The sequence below is a fragment of the Pelodiscus sinensis genome, chromosome 19 (genome assembly GCF_049634645.1).
Source record: "Pelodiscus sinensis isolate JC-2024 chromosome 19, ASM4963464v1, whole genome shotgun sequence".
Lineage (NCBI taxonomy): Eukaryota > Metazoa > Chordata > Testudines > Trionychidae > Pelodiscus > Pelodiscus sinensis.
In genome coordinates this window covers 2,319,977-2,336,223 of record NC_134729.1, presented here as the reverse complement: position 1 = coordinate 2,336,223, position 16,247 = coordinate 2,319,977, and the positions used below count along the sequence as shown (strand labels likewise).

At 54.6% G+C, this 16,247-nt stretch overlaps 1 protein-coding gene across 7 annotated transcripts in view; it reads right to left on the bottom strand.

Annotated features, from left to right (window-relative positions):
* Positions 1 to 16,247, bottom strand: part of CTDSP2 (CTD small phosphatase 2) — a 70,108-nt gene that overhangs the window by 12,579 nt on the left and 41,282 nt on the right. For 3 of the 7 annotated variants that reach the window (XM_075901716.1, XM_075901717.1, XM_075901718.1), the window contains one exon: positions 15,914 to 16,111. In XM_075901716.1, the coding sequence (XP_075757831.1) occupies positions 15,914 to 15,926 (13 nt within the window). In that variant the 5' untranslated portion in view covers positions 15,927 to 16,111. Of the gene's footprint in view, positions 1 to 12,031; positions 12,622 to 12,737; positions 13,018 to 15,913; positions 16,112 to 16,247 lie in introns of those variants that run through there. The other 4 variants (XM_075901712.1, XM_075901714.1, XM_075901713.1 and 1 more) reach the window with 4 other exon arrangements.

Below are 16,247 nucleotides of genomic sequence, written 5' to 3'. Positions count from 1 at the left end.
GAGGGTGGGGGGCTCCCGGGCTGCCCGCTCTGCCCCGCCATTTGGGGACCCCTCGCAGGGAGCAGGGTGGGGCGTCAACTCCGAGGTAGCTGCTCGCTCGGTTCCCGAGCCGAAGTGCTTTAGGGTGATGGGGGATGGGGCGCAGCCGCCGAGAGGGCCAGGCCCAGCCAAGACACACGCCTTGCTGGCAGCTGGGTTCCCCTCACGCACCATCACCCCGTCCTCGGGGGGAGGTGGGGGGGGACTTCAGTGTAGTCCCCTCATGCTGTCCCCGTAAGAAACCAGACACTCGTATGTCAGCCTCTGGGCAGCCCATTTTTGGCACAAGAGGACCGTGATTTACTGTCTATGAGGCACACGAGGGCACCCCGCTTTCTGGCCCCCCCCACATCCTGCTCCCCAGCCTGCCCGCACTTGGCTTTGCCAGACGCCTCTCACCGGCTGCGCGGCCAGGGACTGCCTAGGTACTAATGCAGCCAGCACCCATCCCAGGCTCAGGCCTCTCCGGTTACTGCCCCTCTGGGTTTCTAGCTGCCCCAGGGCAGGTGGGAATCTCAAATTCAGGGAAGCCCAATAAGCTTCTTCCACCCGTTTCCAGTCAGTGCGGACTGGGACCACAGATGGGAAATCGTCCCTTCCCAGCCCATCCTCAGAATGGGTGGGGGACCCCTCTGTGCACCCTGCAGCTGGGGCCAAGTTCAGCTGCAGCCCCTGATGCTGACGGGCTGAGTCCCCGCAGCAGCCCACTGGCCTGGCCCCGCTGCGAGCGCCGTGCCCCGAAGCGAATTCATCCACGAACCGGCGACTCGGCGCCCAAACCGCACTGAGTGTGGCCGCTGAGCGTCTCGGGGCTCCGGCCTGGGCCCCGTGCAGCAGGGCTGCTCGCTGGGAAGGGGCGAGCTTACAAAGTCGGGGGGGAGGAACTGTGGGGTCGTCTCCCTTCCGGGGGGGGGGGACAGGACGACTAGCTACCCACGCGTGGAATCCGAGTGGAAAGTCCCTCGCCCGGAGCCAGAGCCCCGAGTGGGACCCCCGCGACATGAATTATTCACACGCTCGAGAGCCCCGGCCTGGGAACGGGAGTGGGGGGTTAGGAAGAACAAGGCACCTTTCCCCTTGCACAGGTTTTGCAGCTCCCAAGATGGGGGGGCGGTTAGACAAGGGACCTTCCCCTTCCATCGCCTGCCCTCCCCACCCATGCAACCGGCTACAATCCCCTAGTGCTTTTTGCCCAGCGCCGTGACACAGACCCGGCTCCCTGGGGAGCGCCACCCCCTGGCCAGTTCAAGGCCACGTTTCCCACGCCCCGTGGCACCCCCAGGCCGGCCCGTCTCCCCGTGGACAGAGACAGAGCGGGTTGGCCACTCCAGAGCCATCCACGCCTTCAGAGCTCTTTCCCAGTCCCCAAAAGAGAATTCCACGGGCGGCTTTCCACCGGGCCGAGACGCCACCTCGGCCCGTCCACACGCCGGCGTGCTCCGTCCACACAGCCCACAGCGGCCTCCTGCCGGCCGCCTCCTCTCCCCGCACGGAAGCGGGAGAGCCGGGCGGCCTGGCGGAGGCTGCTCCTTTCTGGGGGCTGAGGGATCCCGTGTGTTCCCCAGCCAGGCTGGGAAGGGACATTTCAAAGGAGTGTGTGTTAAACATCCCTGGGGATGGGAAAGGTTACCTGGTTAACCGGGAAGCATCACCCGAAACGGGTAGTGCTCCCCAGTCCCAGTTAACTGGTTGGGGGCTAACCCACTTCGCTGGTTAACAGGTTAACTATTAGGTTGACCGGTTAACTAATTAACTGGGATTTTACGTCCCTGGTCTCCCCTGTTCCAGGAAGAACCTAACACTTGTCTCACCCCCTGCAGGGTGTCAGCAGGGCCCAGGGAGAACAGAGCGGTGCCATTTTAGCAGCACCCTGGCTGCCTGTCGGAGCGAAATATCCGACCTCCAGCAACCGCCAAGCAACAGCCCTGCAGGAGGAGGCCGGGCGCTGGAGGTACCGGGCATGGCTGCTTGTAAGTCTCTGAGCAAACACACTCGGATTCTCTCCAGACCCCCCAGGCAGGAAATGAGGCCCTGAAGCAATCTAGGGATTAGGACTAAAACTACGGGGGCTTTACTGCCCCATAGCGCTCTGGCGCAGGGATGTGAAAACACCCCCCCCCCCCAGCCCAGCTAGTGACAGCGCTAAATCACCAGTGTAAGCTAGGGATGCAAAATCCCCGTTAATCAGTTAAACGTTCGGTGAACCTAACACGTAACTGGCTCAAGGGGGATCCGAGCTGGGGATCACTCCAGCCCAGCTGGAGTAGCTCCCAACTTTCAGGGCAATCCCCCCTAAACCAAGCAGCCTCCAGTCTGTGGTAGGGGGGAGCTGCGCCACCCACACCGGTTCCTGGTTAACTTTTCACATCCCTGGTGTAAACCAGGCTACGGCACAGGGAGCCGCGCTGCCAACGCCGAGCGCTACTGCCTGGGGAGTGGTGCTTTACCTAGGCTGCGTCTACACTGTAGCCTTCTTGCGGAAAACCGTATGCAAATGAAGCTCGGCGTGGTCTATCGCCGTGCTTCATTTGCATAATTAACGAGCCACCGTTTGCGCGCAAGAGGGGGTTTCTATGCAAACAGGAGCCGTCGACGCTGCTCTTCTGTGCAAAAGCCTCTTGCGCAAAAACGGCGGCTCATTAATTATGCAAATGAAGCGTGGCGATAGTCCACGCCGAGCTTCATCTGCATAAGCTTTTCCGCAAGAAGGCTACAGTGTAGACGCAGCCTGAGTGCGCTGGGAGACCCCTCCGCCAGGCGCTGCCATGGCCCCGCTGCCGCGGCTGCTCGTTAAAGCGCGCAGCGTAGACAAAAACTCAGGCAGAGTCTGCCGGCAGTTCTACATGTTTTCAGGCCGGAGCCGCACTGCTCTTAGGATACGCTCGGGGTTTCCGGCAGCCGGCCTGGGAAACGACGGATTGGAGCCCGGAAACTTCCAAGCCCAGCGGAAACCGAGACAGACAAAGCTCAGAGGGGCTCCGATGGTTTGAACGCTGGCGGCAGTGAACCGCGCCTGCCGGCTGTTACACTACAGCGCCACACCCTACGCCGGCGACTGTGCTTCCGGAGAACGGCAGACCCCCAGGGCGGGGTTTCCTTTTTTAAAAAGGCCACCAGTCCCCGTGGCTCATTCATTCCCTGGAACGAATCGGGAGATCCAAAACAAGGCTCCCAGCCAAAACGCTCTCAGGAACCGGTGGATGCCAGAGCTTGGCATTCGCCCCAATCCGCCAACGCTCCCCTCTCACTTCAGCTGCCCCCCAAACACTGGAGCCCGGCCCACCAAAGCCCCGGTGAAGGGTCTGACGGGCAGCAGAGCACCGCTGAGCTGGAGCAGAGACCCGGGGCTGGAGGAAACGCCTTTCAGTCCCTGAAACGAAAGCCACTGGCATACGGGGAGTGGCCCGGCCACGCACGATGCCCCAGCTTCCGCCAGGACTCAGAGACGTTCCACCAGGCGATCCGGGCACCCGAGACGCCGGGGTTCAATTACCCACCACGCCCTGCCCCAGCTGAAACCTGCGGAGCAAGAGCCAGCAGGGAGGCAGGAATCTCCCGGATAAGTCTCCTCCGCCCACCAGCTAGTTCCAAGTCTGATTGTGGCTTCCCAGCACGTCCTTCCTGCGCAGGCGGCGGGGAGAAGGCCGGTGCGTGGGCGAGGTGGGTCCCTTCCATTAGGAGCCCAGACCAGCCAACGCTCCGGGTCTCCGTTGATCTCAGCCTGCGGGTCAGATATTACCTCCCACTCCTCTCCACCATGCAGCCTGCAAGCGGGGTTCAGGGGGTCTGCCATGCAGGGCTGCCAAGGGCTGGGGCCCAGGCAGAAAGCCGAAATCGGGGGCCCCAAGCCCCATGAACCCTGAGCAACTTAAGCTTCTTGAGGCTCCGTGTGGCCCTAGACCTCCGCCCGGCTTGCCGCCTCCTAACACTGCTCCTGGCTTTTATACGTGGAAAAAGTCGTGGCACCCACAGGCCTTTTTAGAGCCCGTTACAGGGACCTCTGGAAGGAAAAGGCTGAGAACCCCCAGCTCTCCAGGACCGGGACAGCCCCCTCCTCTGTCTCATCCTGTCCAGCCTCGCCTCAGGGCGGGCACGGGGAACCTTTTTGGGGTCAGGGGCCGCACAGAAGTGGAAAGCAAAACCAAACAAAAACCCACAGCAACCCCTCGCTGACATGCCCCCCGACTGAGACGGGCCCTCCGCACATTCCCCTCGCACACCAGAGCCGCCGGGGGGCCCAGCCGAAATCGGGGGCCCCAAGCCCCATGAACCCTGAGCAACTTAAGCTTCTTGAGGCTCCGTGTGGCCCTAGACCTCCGCCCGGCTTGCCGCCTCCTAACACTGCTCCTGGCTTTTATACGTGGAAAAAGTCGTGGCACCCACAGGCCTTTTTAGAGCCCGTTACAGGGACCTCTGGAAGGAAAAGGCTGAGAACCCCCAGCTCTCCAGGACCGGGACAGCCCCCTCCTCTGTCTCATCCTGTCCAGCCTCGCCTCAGGGCGGGCACGGGGAACCTTTTTGGGGTCAGGGGCCGCACAGAAGTGGAAAGCAAAACCAAACAAAAACCCACAGCAACCCCTCGCTGACATGCCCCCCGACTGAGACGGGCCCTCCGCACATTCCCCTCGCACACCAGAGCCGCCGGGGGGCCCAGCCTAGAAGACTTTGGGTGCTTCAACCCAGTGGTGGTGCGGCGGGGAGGAGGGGCTGGAGCACCAGCGTGGACTCCCCTGTGCTGGGGGAGAGCCCTGAGCCGCAGGGCTGGATCCAGGCAAGCCAGCGGCCAGAGGCAGCCCCCGGGCCTTAGTTTCCCCCTCTGCCTTAGGCAGATCACAAAACTAGTTCAAGGTGATTTGGAGAGACTCTGGTGACCCAGGGTGGCAACGATTGCTGGGTGTCAGCCGGGAAACGGGATGAGCCGGAACAGGCTCTTGTGCAGCCCTGACCTGAACCTCAGCCACAGGTCGGGAGAGGGAAGAGCTACAATGCAAATTCTCCTTCCTGACCGGCTGCGGAAGGAGACCTCACAAGTGTGAACTAGTATGTGGCTGAGAACAGCCTCCTGGCCAGGCCTTGGGGCACCTACCTCCCACCTGGAGAATCCCAACCTTCAGCCTCATCTGTGCCACTGCTCTTTACTGTGCTCAAGTCCTGAACACGGAGCTGGGAGCCAGGGTCTCCGGTGTTACAACCCCCATGGTAACACCAGGCAAATCACCTCTCTGGGAAACGGTCACAACCAATGGTCCCTCTAATTTTTTCCATCTATGTGCGGAATGCATTTTATCATATGCACCAAGGCATGCACAGATGTGTACCACCATCAGGAACACAGGCTGCTGGCTATGCACACTCTGCAATCAGCTGGGCATTTGAATCTCTCCTGGGAAGCCACCCAAGCGCTCAGCTTACAGGGAACACAGCTCACAACCACCGTGCGAGGAAGGCATGTGCACTAGTGCGCAGTGTGCATGTAAGTGCTACGGATTATTAAGTCTTCCAGAACAAACCAGCGACTCTTTCAACCAGAAACAAGCCCCCCAGCTCCACGCCCCAAGAGCACAGAGGCTTATCGACGTTAACTTTCTTTCCGAGTCATTTCCCATTGCTAACACTAGTACAAGGTCCTGAGGAGAGAAAGTAGCCCTGGTGTGGATAAGGCACGAGGTTCCTGTCTGTTGTGGGCCACTTGAGCCTGCCACTTCACACCTTTAGGGTGTGAGAGACGGCTCTGTGCCACGGAAAGTGTCTCTACACTAGCAGTCCCACCAACGGAGGCTGCAAGGCACCCGCCAGATGAGGCCAAAGGGACCCGTCCGCTGCCCATCCCAGTGACACACCAAGGTCTGGTTTCCCCCCACCAGTCTCACTGAGAGGGGGACGGGGGGGGGGGGTGTAGGAGGGGATCACTCATGTATTTAAGAGGAATAAAGGCGGCTGTGTTCTGCAGCCAGAGCACTATCACTGCACGTCCGCTGCGCCCCTCCCAAATGCACCGGACCCCCTGCTGCCTTGTGCCCCTCACAGCAGGGCCGCACCATTGACAGCGATGCAGGAAACCCCCACGTTATTTCTGGTTTGTAGAATCCTTACAGCGGGAGCGGTCGCTTCTCCCGTCTCTGTGCAGCGCCCGGCACGACAGGCCACTTCGTCTGCAACCTTGTCAAGTGCTACTCTGATATATACGGCAAAGGACTGTAACGCTCTAGCGCTAACAGCAACATCAGGAGCTCGTGCGACTGCACGTCCTCTGATCTGTGCCGTCAAGTGCCAGCCCCTCTGCCATGGATATTGGCCAAACCAGGCATTCTCTGCGCCAAAGGATAAATGGCCACAAATTAGACATCGGGAATGGCCACACACACAAACCTGTAGGGGACATTTTAACCTACGTGGACACTCAAGCATGGATTTAAAAGCAGCCGTTCTTCTCCAAAGGAATTTCAACAGCCAATTACAGAGAGAGACGGCAGAACTGGAATTCATCTACAAATCTGACCAACCCTGGGCTTGAACAAATACCTTAACTGCTTAATGCACTACGAAGCCAATTTCCCCTGCCTTTAACATCCACATTGTCACATCAAAAGCTCTGTTTGGGACACATCCAGCCTGCTTAATTGGCCTCATTAACACAGGTATTCCAATTAACAGAACTGCTTTTGCTGATTTATATCTATCGATCTACACATACATATCTATCGATATATCTTGGATTCTGTTATTTCCACTCCAGCTCATCTGACGAGGCGGGTTTTGCCCACGAACGCTCATGATCCTGACTATTTTTGCTGGTCTCTAAGGTGCCACAGGACCACTCCTTGTTAGTGCACTGCTGGTGTTGGAATTACTGCCCCGACATAGCTGCAGCAAGGCAATGCAAACTCCTGGTGCCATCCCCATTTATTCCGGGGGGTTCACACTGGCATGGCTCCATGGAAATCCCAGCACCAGTGAGAACACCAGAAGGGACCAATGTGATGCTCTCTTGTCTGAGCTTCCGGAGGACAAGGCCTAAGGGTGCGAGGATTCACAAGCCCTTGGGTTCTTATATGGCCTCGCTGCTGTGCCACACACGGTTCTCCTCACAATCCCCTGAGAGACACAGCAGTGCTGCAACGGGGACTCAGCAACACAACACTCAACAGCACAGCACCTAGCCTCTAGCAGCCCAGGAATCTGCCCCACAAGGCCTGAATCGGGCTCCCTAGACAATGAACGGGGAGGAACAGAACGGGCGCCATGCAAGGCCAGGATGGAAGGTGGGGAGCCACCTCAGCCAGCCAATGGGAGAGGCTAATGCCTGGGGGTGTGCTTTGCCTGCCTCCCACTCACCTGGGATGTGGGAGATCCAGGTTCAATCCCCCCTGCCCCGCGCCCCTGTGAAGAGAAGGGAGAGCGCTCCAAGCACTGAAACTATTCGGATGGGAAACTCCCTTCCGCTGTCTCCCACCTCCCAGGCGGGCGCCCTGACCGCCAGGCTAGCCCCATGACCAAGTGTCTAACCAAAGCAGAATAGCTTCCACAGGAGACACCAAGGCCTGGTCTACGCCCAAACCTGGTAGCGGCCTAGCTACCTTGCTCAGGGCTGTGAAACGTTTCGCTCCCTGCCCAAGGTGGTTCGGTCCATCAAACCCCCACTGCAACGGGGCCAAAGGAAGAATTCTCCCATCGACCCCGAGCTACCGCCTCTCGGATTCGCTGGAACACGCCCTGACGCCACAGGAACGGAACGTCCCAGCTGTGCCTCTGTTGCAGCCATGGGCGGCCTCACAGAGCCCCCCCCCCGTCCACAGAGGCCCCCCCCCCCGTCCACAGAGGCCCCCCCCCCGTCCACAGAGGCCCCCATCCGAATACCCCCCTGCGCAGCGATTAGCACACTCGCTGCTGAGATGGGCCATCCCCGTCCAAATCCCTTCTCCTGTCCACCGATTCCTCCTCCAGCTGGATACCAGCCGGGATCTGACCCCAGAGGCAGCTTCTCAGCCTGCCTACCACATCCAGCACGGTAGGCAGGTGAAGATGCCCACCCAGTTTGTTAATCACTCCGCCCTTTAGGCAGGACAGAAGCATCCAGGTGCCTAGAGGAAGACAGCGGTGCAACTTCATAGCACACAAGCACCACGGGAACGGTTCTCCGGAAAAGTTAGGTGCCCAGTGAGCTTAGGCACCGGCAGGGTTTAGCGGGAGTTGTGGGGATCCTGGTGGAGTCCAAACTGGGATATTAGGTGACTAAATCTGGCAGGTAGACACCTAAGGACCAGCGTTCCCTGCAAGCTGAGCACTTGGGCAGCCACCCAGGAGATTCAAATGCCACCCAGCTGATAAGTAGGTAGCATGTATATCTCCTGGTAGTGCACATCCACACTTGCCTTGGTGCGCATAACAAAATGTATTCTGCACACAGATGGAAAAATGAGAGGGAACATTGCTAACGACTTCTGTGGCTATTCCTTTACGTGACTTATTCTGGGTCACAAAGCAAGTCTATGGCAAAGACTGGGTGTCCCACGTCCACAGCTATCGTTCTAACCACTAGATAATCGTTCCTGATGTACATTTAGTCTTCGTGTTACCGGTGCTCCCAGCCCTGCCCACGCAAGTACAGCTAGAAACAAATGGAGGCAAGAAATATTTCCAAACTATTGATCGGGGGGGGGGGGGGGGGAACAAAACTGCAAGGAGCACGTTTTAGTATCAGATTCACAATCAGCAAGGTTCTTAGGCTTCTCTTTCAACAGATAAAATCAGAGGGGAAAGCTGTTTTGCGCGATTCAGGAAAGAGGAGTCAACTGGTGCAGCTTCCGAGCCATTCTTTTGTAAACAGACTGAAAGGGCCGGTTAAAATGCATCTTAAAATGGCCTCACGCACCCGTCAGTTACCTCCCCGAGCACTGCAATTTGCTGTGCATTTTTCAAAACACGATCACGTTGCTGTTTGATCAGACTCCAAAAATGGCTGTCACGGCCAGAAGCCCTGAGCCCCTGCAGCAATCAAAATCCAGCCCTGAGAATAACGCCACAGGGAAAAGCAACCCTGCCCAATCCCAGCCCTTAGGAAGGCCAACCACTCCAGAAAGGGGGTGGCGTCTGTGCACCTGGTATGGAGGATCAATGGCTCTGAGGGGAATGAGCCCTCAAAGGATATATGGAAGGAATACTTTCCTCCGTAAGGATCAGCTCTGGGGACATTTCAGAAGTAATCACTTGTTTGGGGGGGAGGGGGGACAGAGGAAATATCTGTTTGGGAAGTTCCTAGAAATGGGGGAGGGAGGGAAAGAAATGCGCGCGCACAGAGCCACAGTGCTGCTGACCGAGTAAAACCTCACAGTGCCCATATTTTGATTAACCCGCAAAGAAATATATTAGACAAGGAGGAAATACATTTTCTGACCGGGAAGCTACTGCACATTCAGAGCCCCAGCTGAAAGAGAAAGGAGACTCTACATACAGGGGAACTCCACGGGCATTCCCCCACTTACACATAAATCACAGCTTCTTAAGGAGAGAAAACCCCATTAACACTTTGCTGTTCTGTAAACATCCCAAAGGTAGCAGAAGCTGCTCCTACCAAGTCCATAAATCTCACCCACAAACAGCAGGAGAACCTTTTTAAAACGGGCCTCTATGTTTTCAAGAGCAAACATCGAGAAAACCTCGTCTGCAAAGATTCTAAACCTCTAAAAGTGAAAGGTTGTTTATTTTGTCAGACAATTAAGGGACCTAATACTATTTTCTTACTGGGATTAATTTAAAAGGGAAAGACAACAGGAGTGTCAAACTATCTTCAGTGCTGATCAGGAGAGGAGGGAATGGCGTCTAATAGACTCCCAGGAGCCAACTAACAAAAATACATATTGTCATTAGCTTTTGTGGGAAAAAGCCACTTCATTAGATGATGAGCTGGCGTAGAAACAACAGAACCCAAGTATTTATAAATCAATATTGATAATACTTGGTTTCTGTTATGTGTGTTCCAGCTCATCATCTGAAGAAGTGGGTTTTACGCACGAAAGCTCATGCTCCTATGTATATTTTTGGGAGCCTGTAAGGTGCCCCAGGACTTCTGTCTTGAAAGTTACATACTAACACAGCTCCCCTTCTGAGTGCCACTAACGTTCTGAAGATTCCACAACTTGTCCTTTGAAACCACGCTAATGAATTGCAGAGGGTAAACTCCACCAAAAGGAAAACAAACAAGCACAGAAGCAGAGAAACCTCAACTTTAGAGGCCCGTGCACTGCCAAAAGCCAATGTCACAAACCGTTCACATTGTTCCAATTACACAGATAATAGGGAATTCAGACACTGGCTAGGGAAACGTCTTTTTGAAGGGATCATTTGGGGTCCAGAAGAATCCAAAGGAAAAGCAGCACACAAAACCCCTAGGAGCTTGGTAAGTGTGTGTGGGGGGAAGGACCCCACCTTGTCTGCCCTCAACCCCAACTGTACCCAGCCATGCCAGCAAAGAAGGGATCCAAAGCTCCTTGCTTGCCCAGGCTCCCGTCTGCAAGTTAATCACTCTCCAAACACACACACACTTGTTCCACTTCCTTATAAAGATCAAGTTTTACTGGTAAAGATACTTCAGACTTATTCATCTCCTGGTTTGTGCCACCCACTGAGACAAAAGGAAAAAGAACACACAAGGTCTCCTCCAGCAAGGTACACCACCGACTTTCCGATACAGCCAACTTGTTTGTTCCGAGGGATTTTGCCACCCAAATTAGCACTTCTCTGGCAACTGCCATGTGTCTCCATTTCCCTGAAACATGGCAAGCCAGACTAGACGCTGGCACTCAATTAAACCTCTCTCTCTCAACCAGGGCACCCAAGGGGGTGGGGGTGCCAGGGAGAACAGCATCTTCAAGACACGTCTCTAGCTCTCTTGTAGATAGAGGTCTCCCAACAGCAAGAGGGATTGGTGGAAAACAGGCTCCCTTCACTCCGTAAAGGCAGGTCGCTGATTTCTAGCATCCCAGGGACAAAATGTACTGCACTTTTGCACAGCTCCATCAGTTTCAAAACACAGGGTGCACCCAACCCACGGGCATTGCTCATTTAGTCACCCTCCGAGGGTGGATGGGAAGGGTCGGCTCTTTTGGAAGAAAAAAAAAAAAAGACACCCAAGTGGTGAAGTGTCACAATTCAGAGCTGCCAGGGGCCCCGGTTGTGAGAAAACTGCCCTCTGCTGAGATGCCTGAAAAAGGGGAGCAGAGCGGCATTGGAAAGTGGGGCTCCAATTGTGGGTGCGGCGCATTTGCAGAGGGGGTATCTCTAAAGTTCTGGCCCCGCAAAGGAGTACCTCTGGCTTCCTCAAGAACACAGAGGAAGAACTGATGCCCCCCATTAACCCACACGCAACCCCAGGGCATTACAAAAAATGGGGGGGGGGGGGGGGACAATTCCATGTTCTGTTGCACACAAACAAACGCATCACCAGGGCAATCAGAAACACCCAATACACAATGAACTCATTATTCCTGCTCCTCTAGTCACAGCCTCGAAGTACAGTTTTGCCCAGCTGAGGGAGGGCTCTCAGCCTTCCAAAGATCTAGTCCCCCCCCTTAAAAACTCCTCCACCCCACGGGGTGTTATGACCTGCAGCGAAGCTGAAACTAGCGGCTAGTAAACCCCGAAGCAGACCGGGACCACCGAGCGACCCATCAAAGGCACATCCCCACTCGCTCGGTTTCCACTACAAAAGCCAGAGGATCAATTTTTAAATTGTTGTGTCCCCCCAACCCGCATGATGAAACCAAGCAGGGATCTGGATTCTGGGGAAGCCTGCAAAGTTAGCAGCAAAAGCAGGGGGCACCCCCTCCCCCCCAGCCTGTGAGCGCACCCACTTGTAGACAGGGTGAGCAGATAGCAAGCCTGGAAACACAAAACAAAACAAAAACCCAAAACATTTCTTATTGGTGGGGGAGGGTGCGGAATCGCTGCTTGTATAAAACAAAGCTCCTAATATCTGGGCGTCTGATCACCCTACTTGCAGGCAAGGCCAAGGCAGACCCAACAGCAGCTGGTGGGAAGCCATGTAGCTCCAACCTGGCTTGAGACGGTGGCATGTGGGGGAAAAAATATCGTTCCAAATGCAATAAAATCCAGGGCTGAGCAGAGAGGGGGTGGGCTCCGCAGACAGGGGGTGGGGGTGGGGTGGGAATGCATGGCAGCCCCTGGAATGCCTTCCTCTTCACATCGCTAGGATGTTTGTGAAAATTCCCCAAATCCCAGCCGCTCAGGACAGAAGAGGAAGGAGGGAAGCGAGTCGATCAGAGACACAAACAAGCCCACCCCAGCGAGGGAGAAAAGGCAGGAAGGAACTGGGGGGGGGGGGGGGGAATCGCAACGACATTTAAGGGTCAAGAGAGGCTTTGGCATCTGGGCTGAGTCGCCCCTTTAGCCAAAATTAAGGGGGTGGCGAAGAGCCCCGCAAAGCTGCAGCGATGGAAGAGCAAAGCCCCCCCTTGCCCCTCCCCAGATCGCTAACTAGAGCGGATCCCGAGCGTGGAAAGGTGAGAGAGACGCCCCCTCCCCAATGCACAGATCGGTACAGCCCCTTCGCCCCCGCCTTGCCTAGATCCGGAGTTGACTCCCCCCCGCACAGATTGGGGAGGTGGGGGTGAAAATAGGGGGGTGGGGAGAGAGATGCCTCCTGCCTCCTATTGCAAAGTTTCTAACTTTCTCTCCCTTACCTTGTTTTGCAAGCACCAGGGTTTCTTCCCTCTGCACTTGGGTGATGATAGAACCGCTTTCCATCTAACAATCCCACAGATCCAGGGGATCCTTTGGGCGGGAGGGGGTTGGGGGAGGGAAGAGGCCCAGGGGCGGGGGGTGCTGTGTGTAGGAGGTGTGGGGTGGTCCTCCGTGGCAGTGCCCTGGAGCACGCTGCATGCAAGCCGAGCAGCGGCTCCGGGGCTTCTCAGATCGGGTCCAACATGGAGAATCCGGGGCTGGAGCAAAAAAAAAAAAAAAAAAAAAAAAGCCAACCACACACACACACACACACACACACACACCAGAGGAAATGGGACACAGGCGCGGTTTCCAGGCTCCCCCTCCCTCTTCCAGATAAACAACCGGGCTCCCACGGCAGGCTGCGCCCGACCTGCGGAGCACACACCCCGGGCTAACCACGCTGCGTACAGGGTAGGGGGCGGCCGCTAGCCCGAGGCGGCGCACGCGGTGGGGAAGGAACGCGCCCCCCGTTACTTTGTTGCAACGTTCGAAGCTTTTGTTATTTTGTATCGGTCCAGCGGCGCTGCACGGCGAAGAGTGGGGAAGCCTTGAAACTGCTCCCGCGCTCGGATTGGCCACCGGGAAGTGGGCGTGGCTAGAACGCTTACTATGGGGTGTTTACCTAACAAACATTCCAGCTGCCCAGGGAGTGGGTTGGGGCGGACACGCCTCTCTCGCTGGGGGCTGTGTCCCCTTTCCCTCCAAGTGATCTGGGCAAGGCCAAGGGACTCCTCCCCCCTCCTGATTGTGCAAGAGAGAGACCCTGCCTGGTGAGCTGAAGGTGCAAGATTGTGTAGTGCACCCTTAGGGGAAAAAAGCTTTCTACAACACTTTGGCTAGTGGTCCCCCTCATCTCCAGGAAAGGACAGTGGTGGGGGGGTGCCTTCTCAAGCAACCTTAATTTGCCCCCCTTGTCCTTATGCATTAAGATCAGCGTTTCTAGTTTTCCATGGGAAAAAAACCCTTATTTAAAAATAAACCTAAAAATCTGTTTTTCCTCAATTAAAATGAACCCTTGAATTTCACTTACCCCAGTCACAACAGGGAGCCCCGCCTTAGGAGCCTCCATGCAGGTTAATAAGGGAAAGCTGGATCACAGAACCCTCATATAAAGAGGGTTCTGTGGTAGATGTTTTTATTTTTCCAGAAAGTATAAAAACTAAATATTCTCTGTAAAAGAAAATGTAGATTCAGTGCCCCCCCCCGCCCTGTAGCAAATAGATTTCTTGGATCCCTGTTACCACATAGACTTTCCCTCCTGTAAACTACCCCCCCCCCCCACACACACACACCAATCTCATTCAGAGTGCAGACAGACAGGCCTCATGGATTGAAATCTACAGAGCTGTATTCAGTGCAGGATTTAGTTGCTGACCAGCATCAGGAGCCACATGTACAATGAGAAGGATCAAAAAAAATATTCAGCAATGACCCCATCCGCTATGCATGGCATTAGGCAGGGAATGAATTGTATGATCACATAATTAAAGATGATCCCAATTATTCATGATTATATCATTGTGGAGCCTGCTGTATAAACACAGAACAAAAATATAAGATTGTACAACCTTAGTTCTGTCATTCCCTAACCTGGGTAAAATTTATTATTTTATATATATATATATATATATATATAGAGAGAGAGAGAGAGAGAGAGAGAGAGAGAGAGAGAGAGTGTGCATCCGTAAAGAACACAGGTGCCTTTTTCCTAGCTGTTAGCTCGAGCTAATTTGGATAAAATAGAGCAAGAATAGCCACACTCATATTAAATACAGAGGAGCAACCCTACAGAAACAATGGCATTGGGGAGCAGTTATTCTAGTGAGTAGGGTCTCAGCAACTCTCATCTCTATTCAATTATAATAAAGATGTAGCCGTGTTAGTCTGGTCTTGCTGAAACAAAAGACAGGACGATGCAGCACTTTAAATACTAACAAGATGGTTTATTAGGTGATGAGCTTTCGCGGGTCAGACCCACTTCCTCAGATCAGATTGTGGAAGAAAATTGGCATGACCATATTGTGGAAGAAAATTTGGTATATATCATGCCAATTTTCTTCCACAATTTGATCTGAGGAGGAGGAGGTCTGGCCCATGAAAACTCATCACCTAATAAACCATCTTGTTAGTCTATAAAGTGCTGCATAGTCCTGTCTTCTCTATTCAATTAGGCTGATTACAGAGCACCATGGCAAAATCTGCCTTGGGGGAGCACCTAGAACACTACCCCAGTGGTATCATGGAGCAATTTACTACAGGCTGTGGAAGATTCTCTATGACTGGCCATTTTAAAATCAAAATTGGATGCTTTATTCTAAAAGATTTACTCTGTGAGCTAGAGGGTTTCATTCATAGAAGGCCTATGGCCTGTGTTGGCAGGAAGTCAAACTAGGTGGTCACAAACAGCTCCCTCTGGCCTCATAAGCTATGAATCTATGTTTTAAAAGCCCCTCAGCCCCCTAAAAAGGGGGAAAAGAAAAAGACTGTTTTCACTTTCTCCAAGAGCACCACCTGTGATGTGTTACACACAATCCCTCAACTTCCTATACAGCAGTTGAATTCAAATCCTACTTATTGGATAAGTATTGCGTCTCTCCAGGATCCCGGGCCCAACCCAGCAGCCTCTAAATCAAGGGTAGGGAGCTTTGTTCATTTTCATCTGGCCCATGGGCCACCCAGGTTCAACTCACCCACTGAGGGAGGGTGGAGGCTCAAGGTGAGCCAGAGCTTGCAGCTACAGCCCCATGGGGGAGCACTGAGTCTTGGGGCTTCCTCTCCCACTCTCTGCAGGAGCTCAGGGCTTCTTGCCCCCAGGGTTGAAGCTAGGAGCCATGGTTTGCCCCGATGGAGGGAGTAACCCCGAGTTGCTGTCTCTCTCTTTGGGCCGGTGAAGTGAACCCATGTGGACCACCAATACAATTTTTATTGGGTCAATCCCCCGACACAGGAAAGGTTGCCCACCCTTGTTATAAATCTTTCCTGATTTCACAAAAACACGGATACAAGACCAGGCCATGAGACAACGTCGGGATACAATTAGTAAAGTCAGGACTCAGGAAAATAAAAGGGAGCCCCAGGCAGTGCTGAAAGAAGCAGCAAAGGGAGAGAAGACCAGGACTGTTTCAATCCTTACCATATATTAGCATTTCATGTCAATAAACCTCATCTGCAGCTACTCCTCCATCCTGCAGGGCTGGAGAGTTTTTCCCTGTTCAGGATAATAATCACACTGCCTGCTTCCTGGGAATTCGCTTGTCAAACAGCCGCGTTCTCTCTCTCTCTCTTGGTGGTGGCCCATATCTTGTTCACCTGGGTTGCCCAAATGAAAAGGCTGCAAGCAGAGGGAGGAGGGTGAGGGTCAGGAGGCAGATGCATCACAAAGGTGGAGGAGAGAACCTGGTTTTGGTAAAGCCTCGGCTGGCGTTCCATCATCTCCTAGCTGCTCCCTGAAATGAATGCTGGGGAAA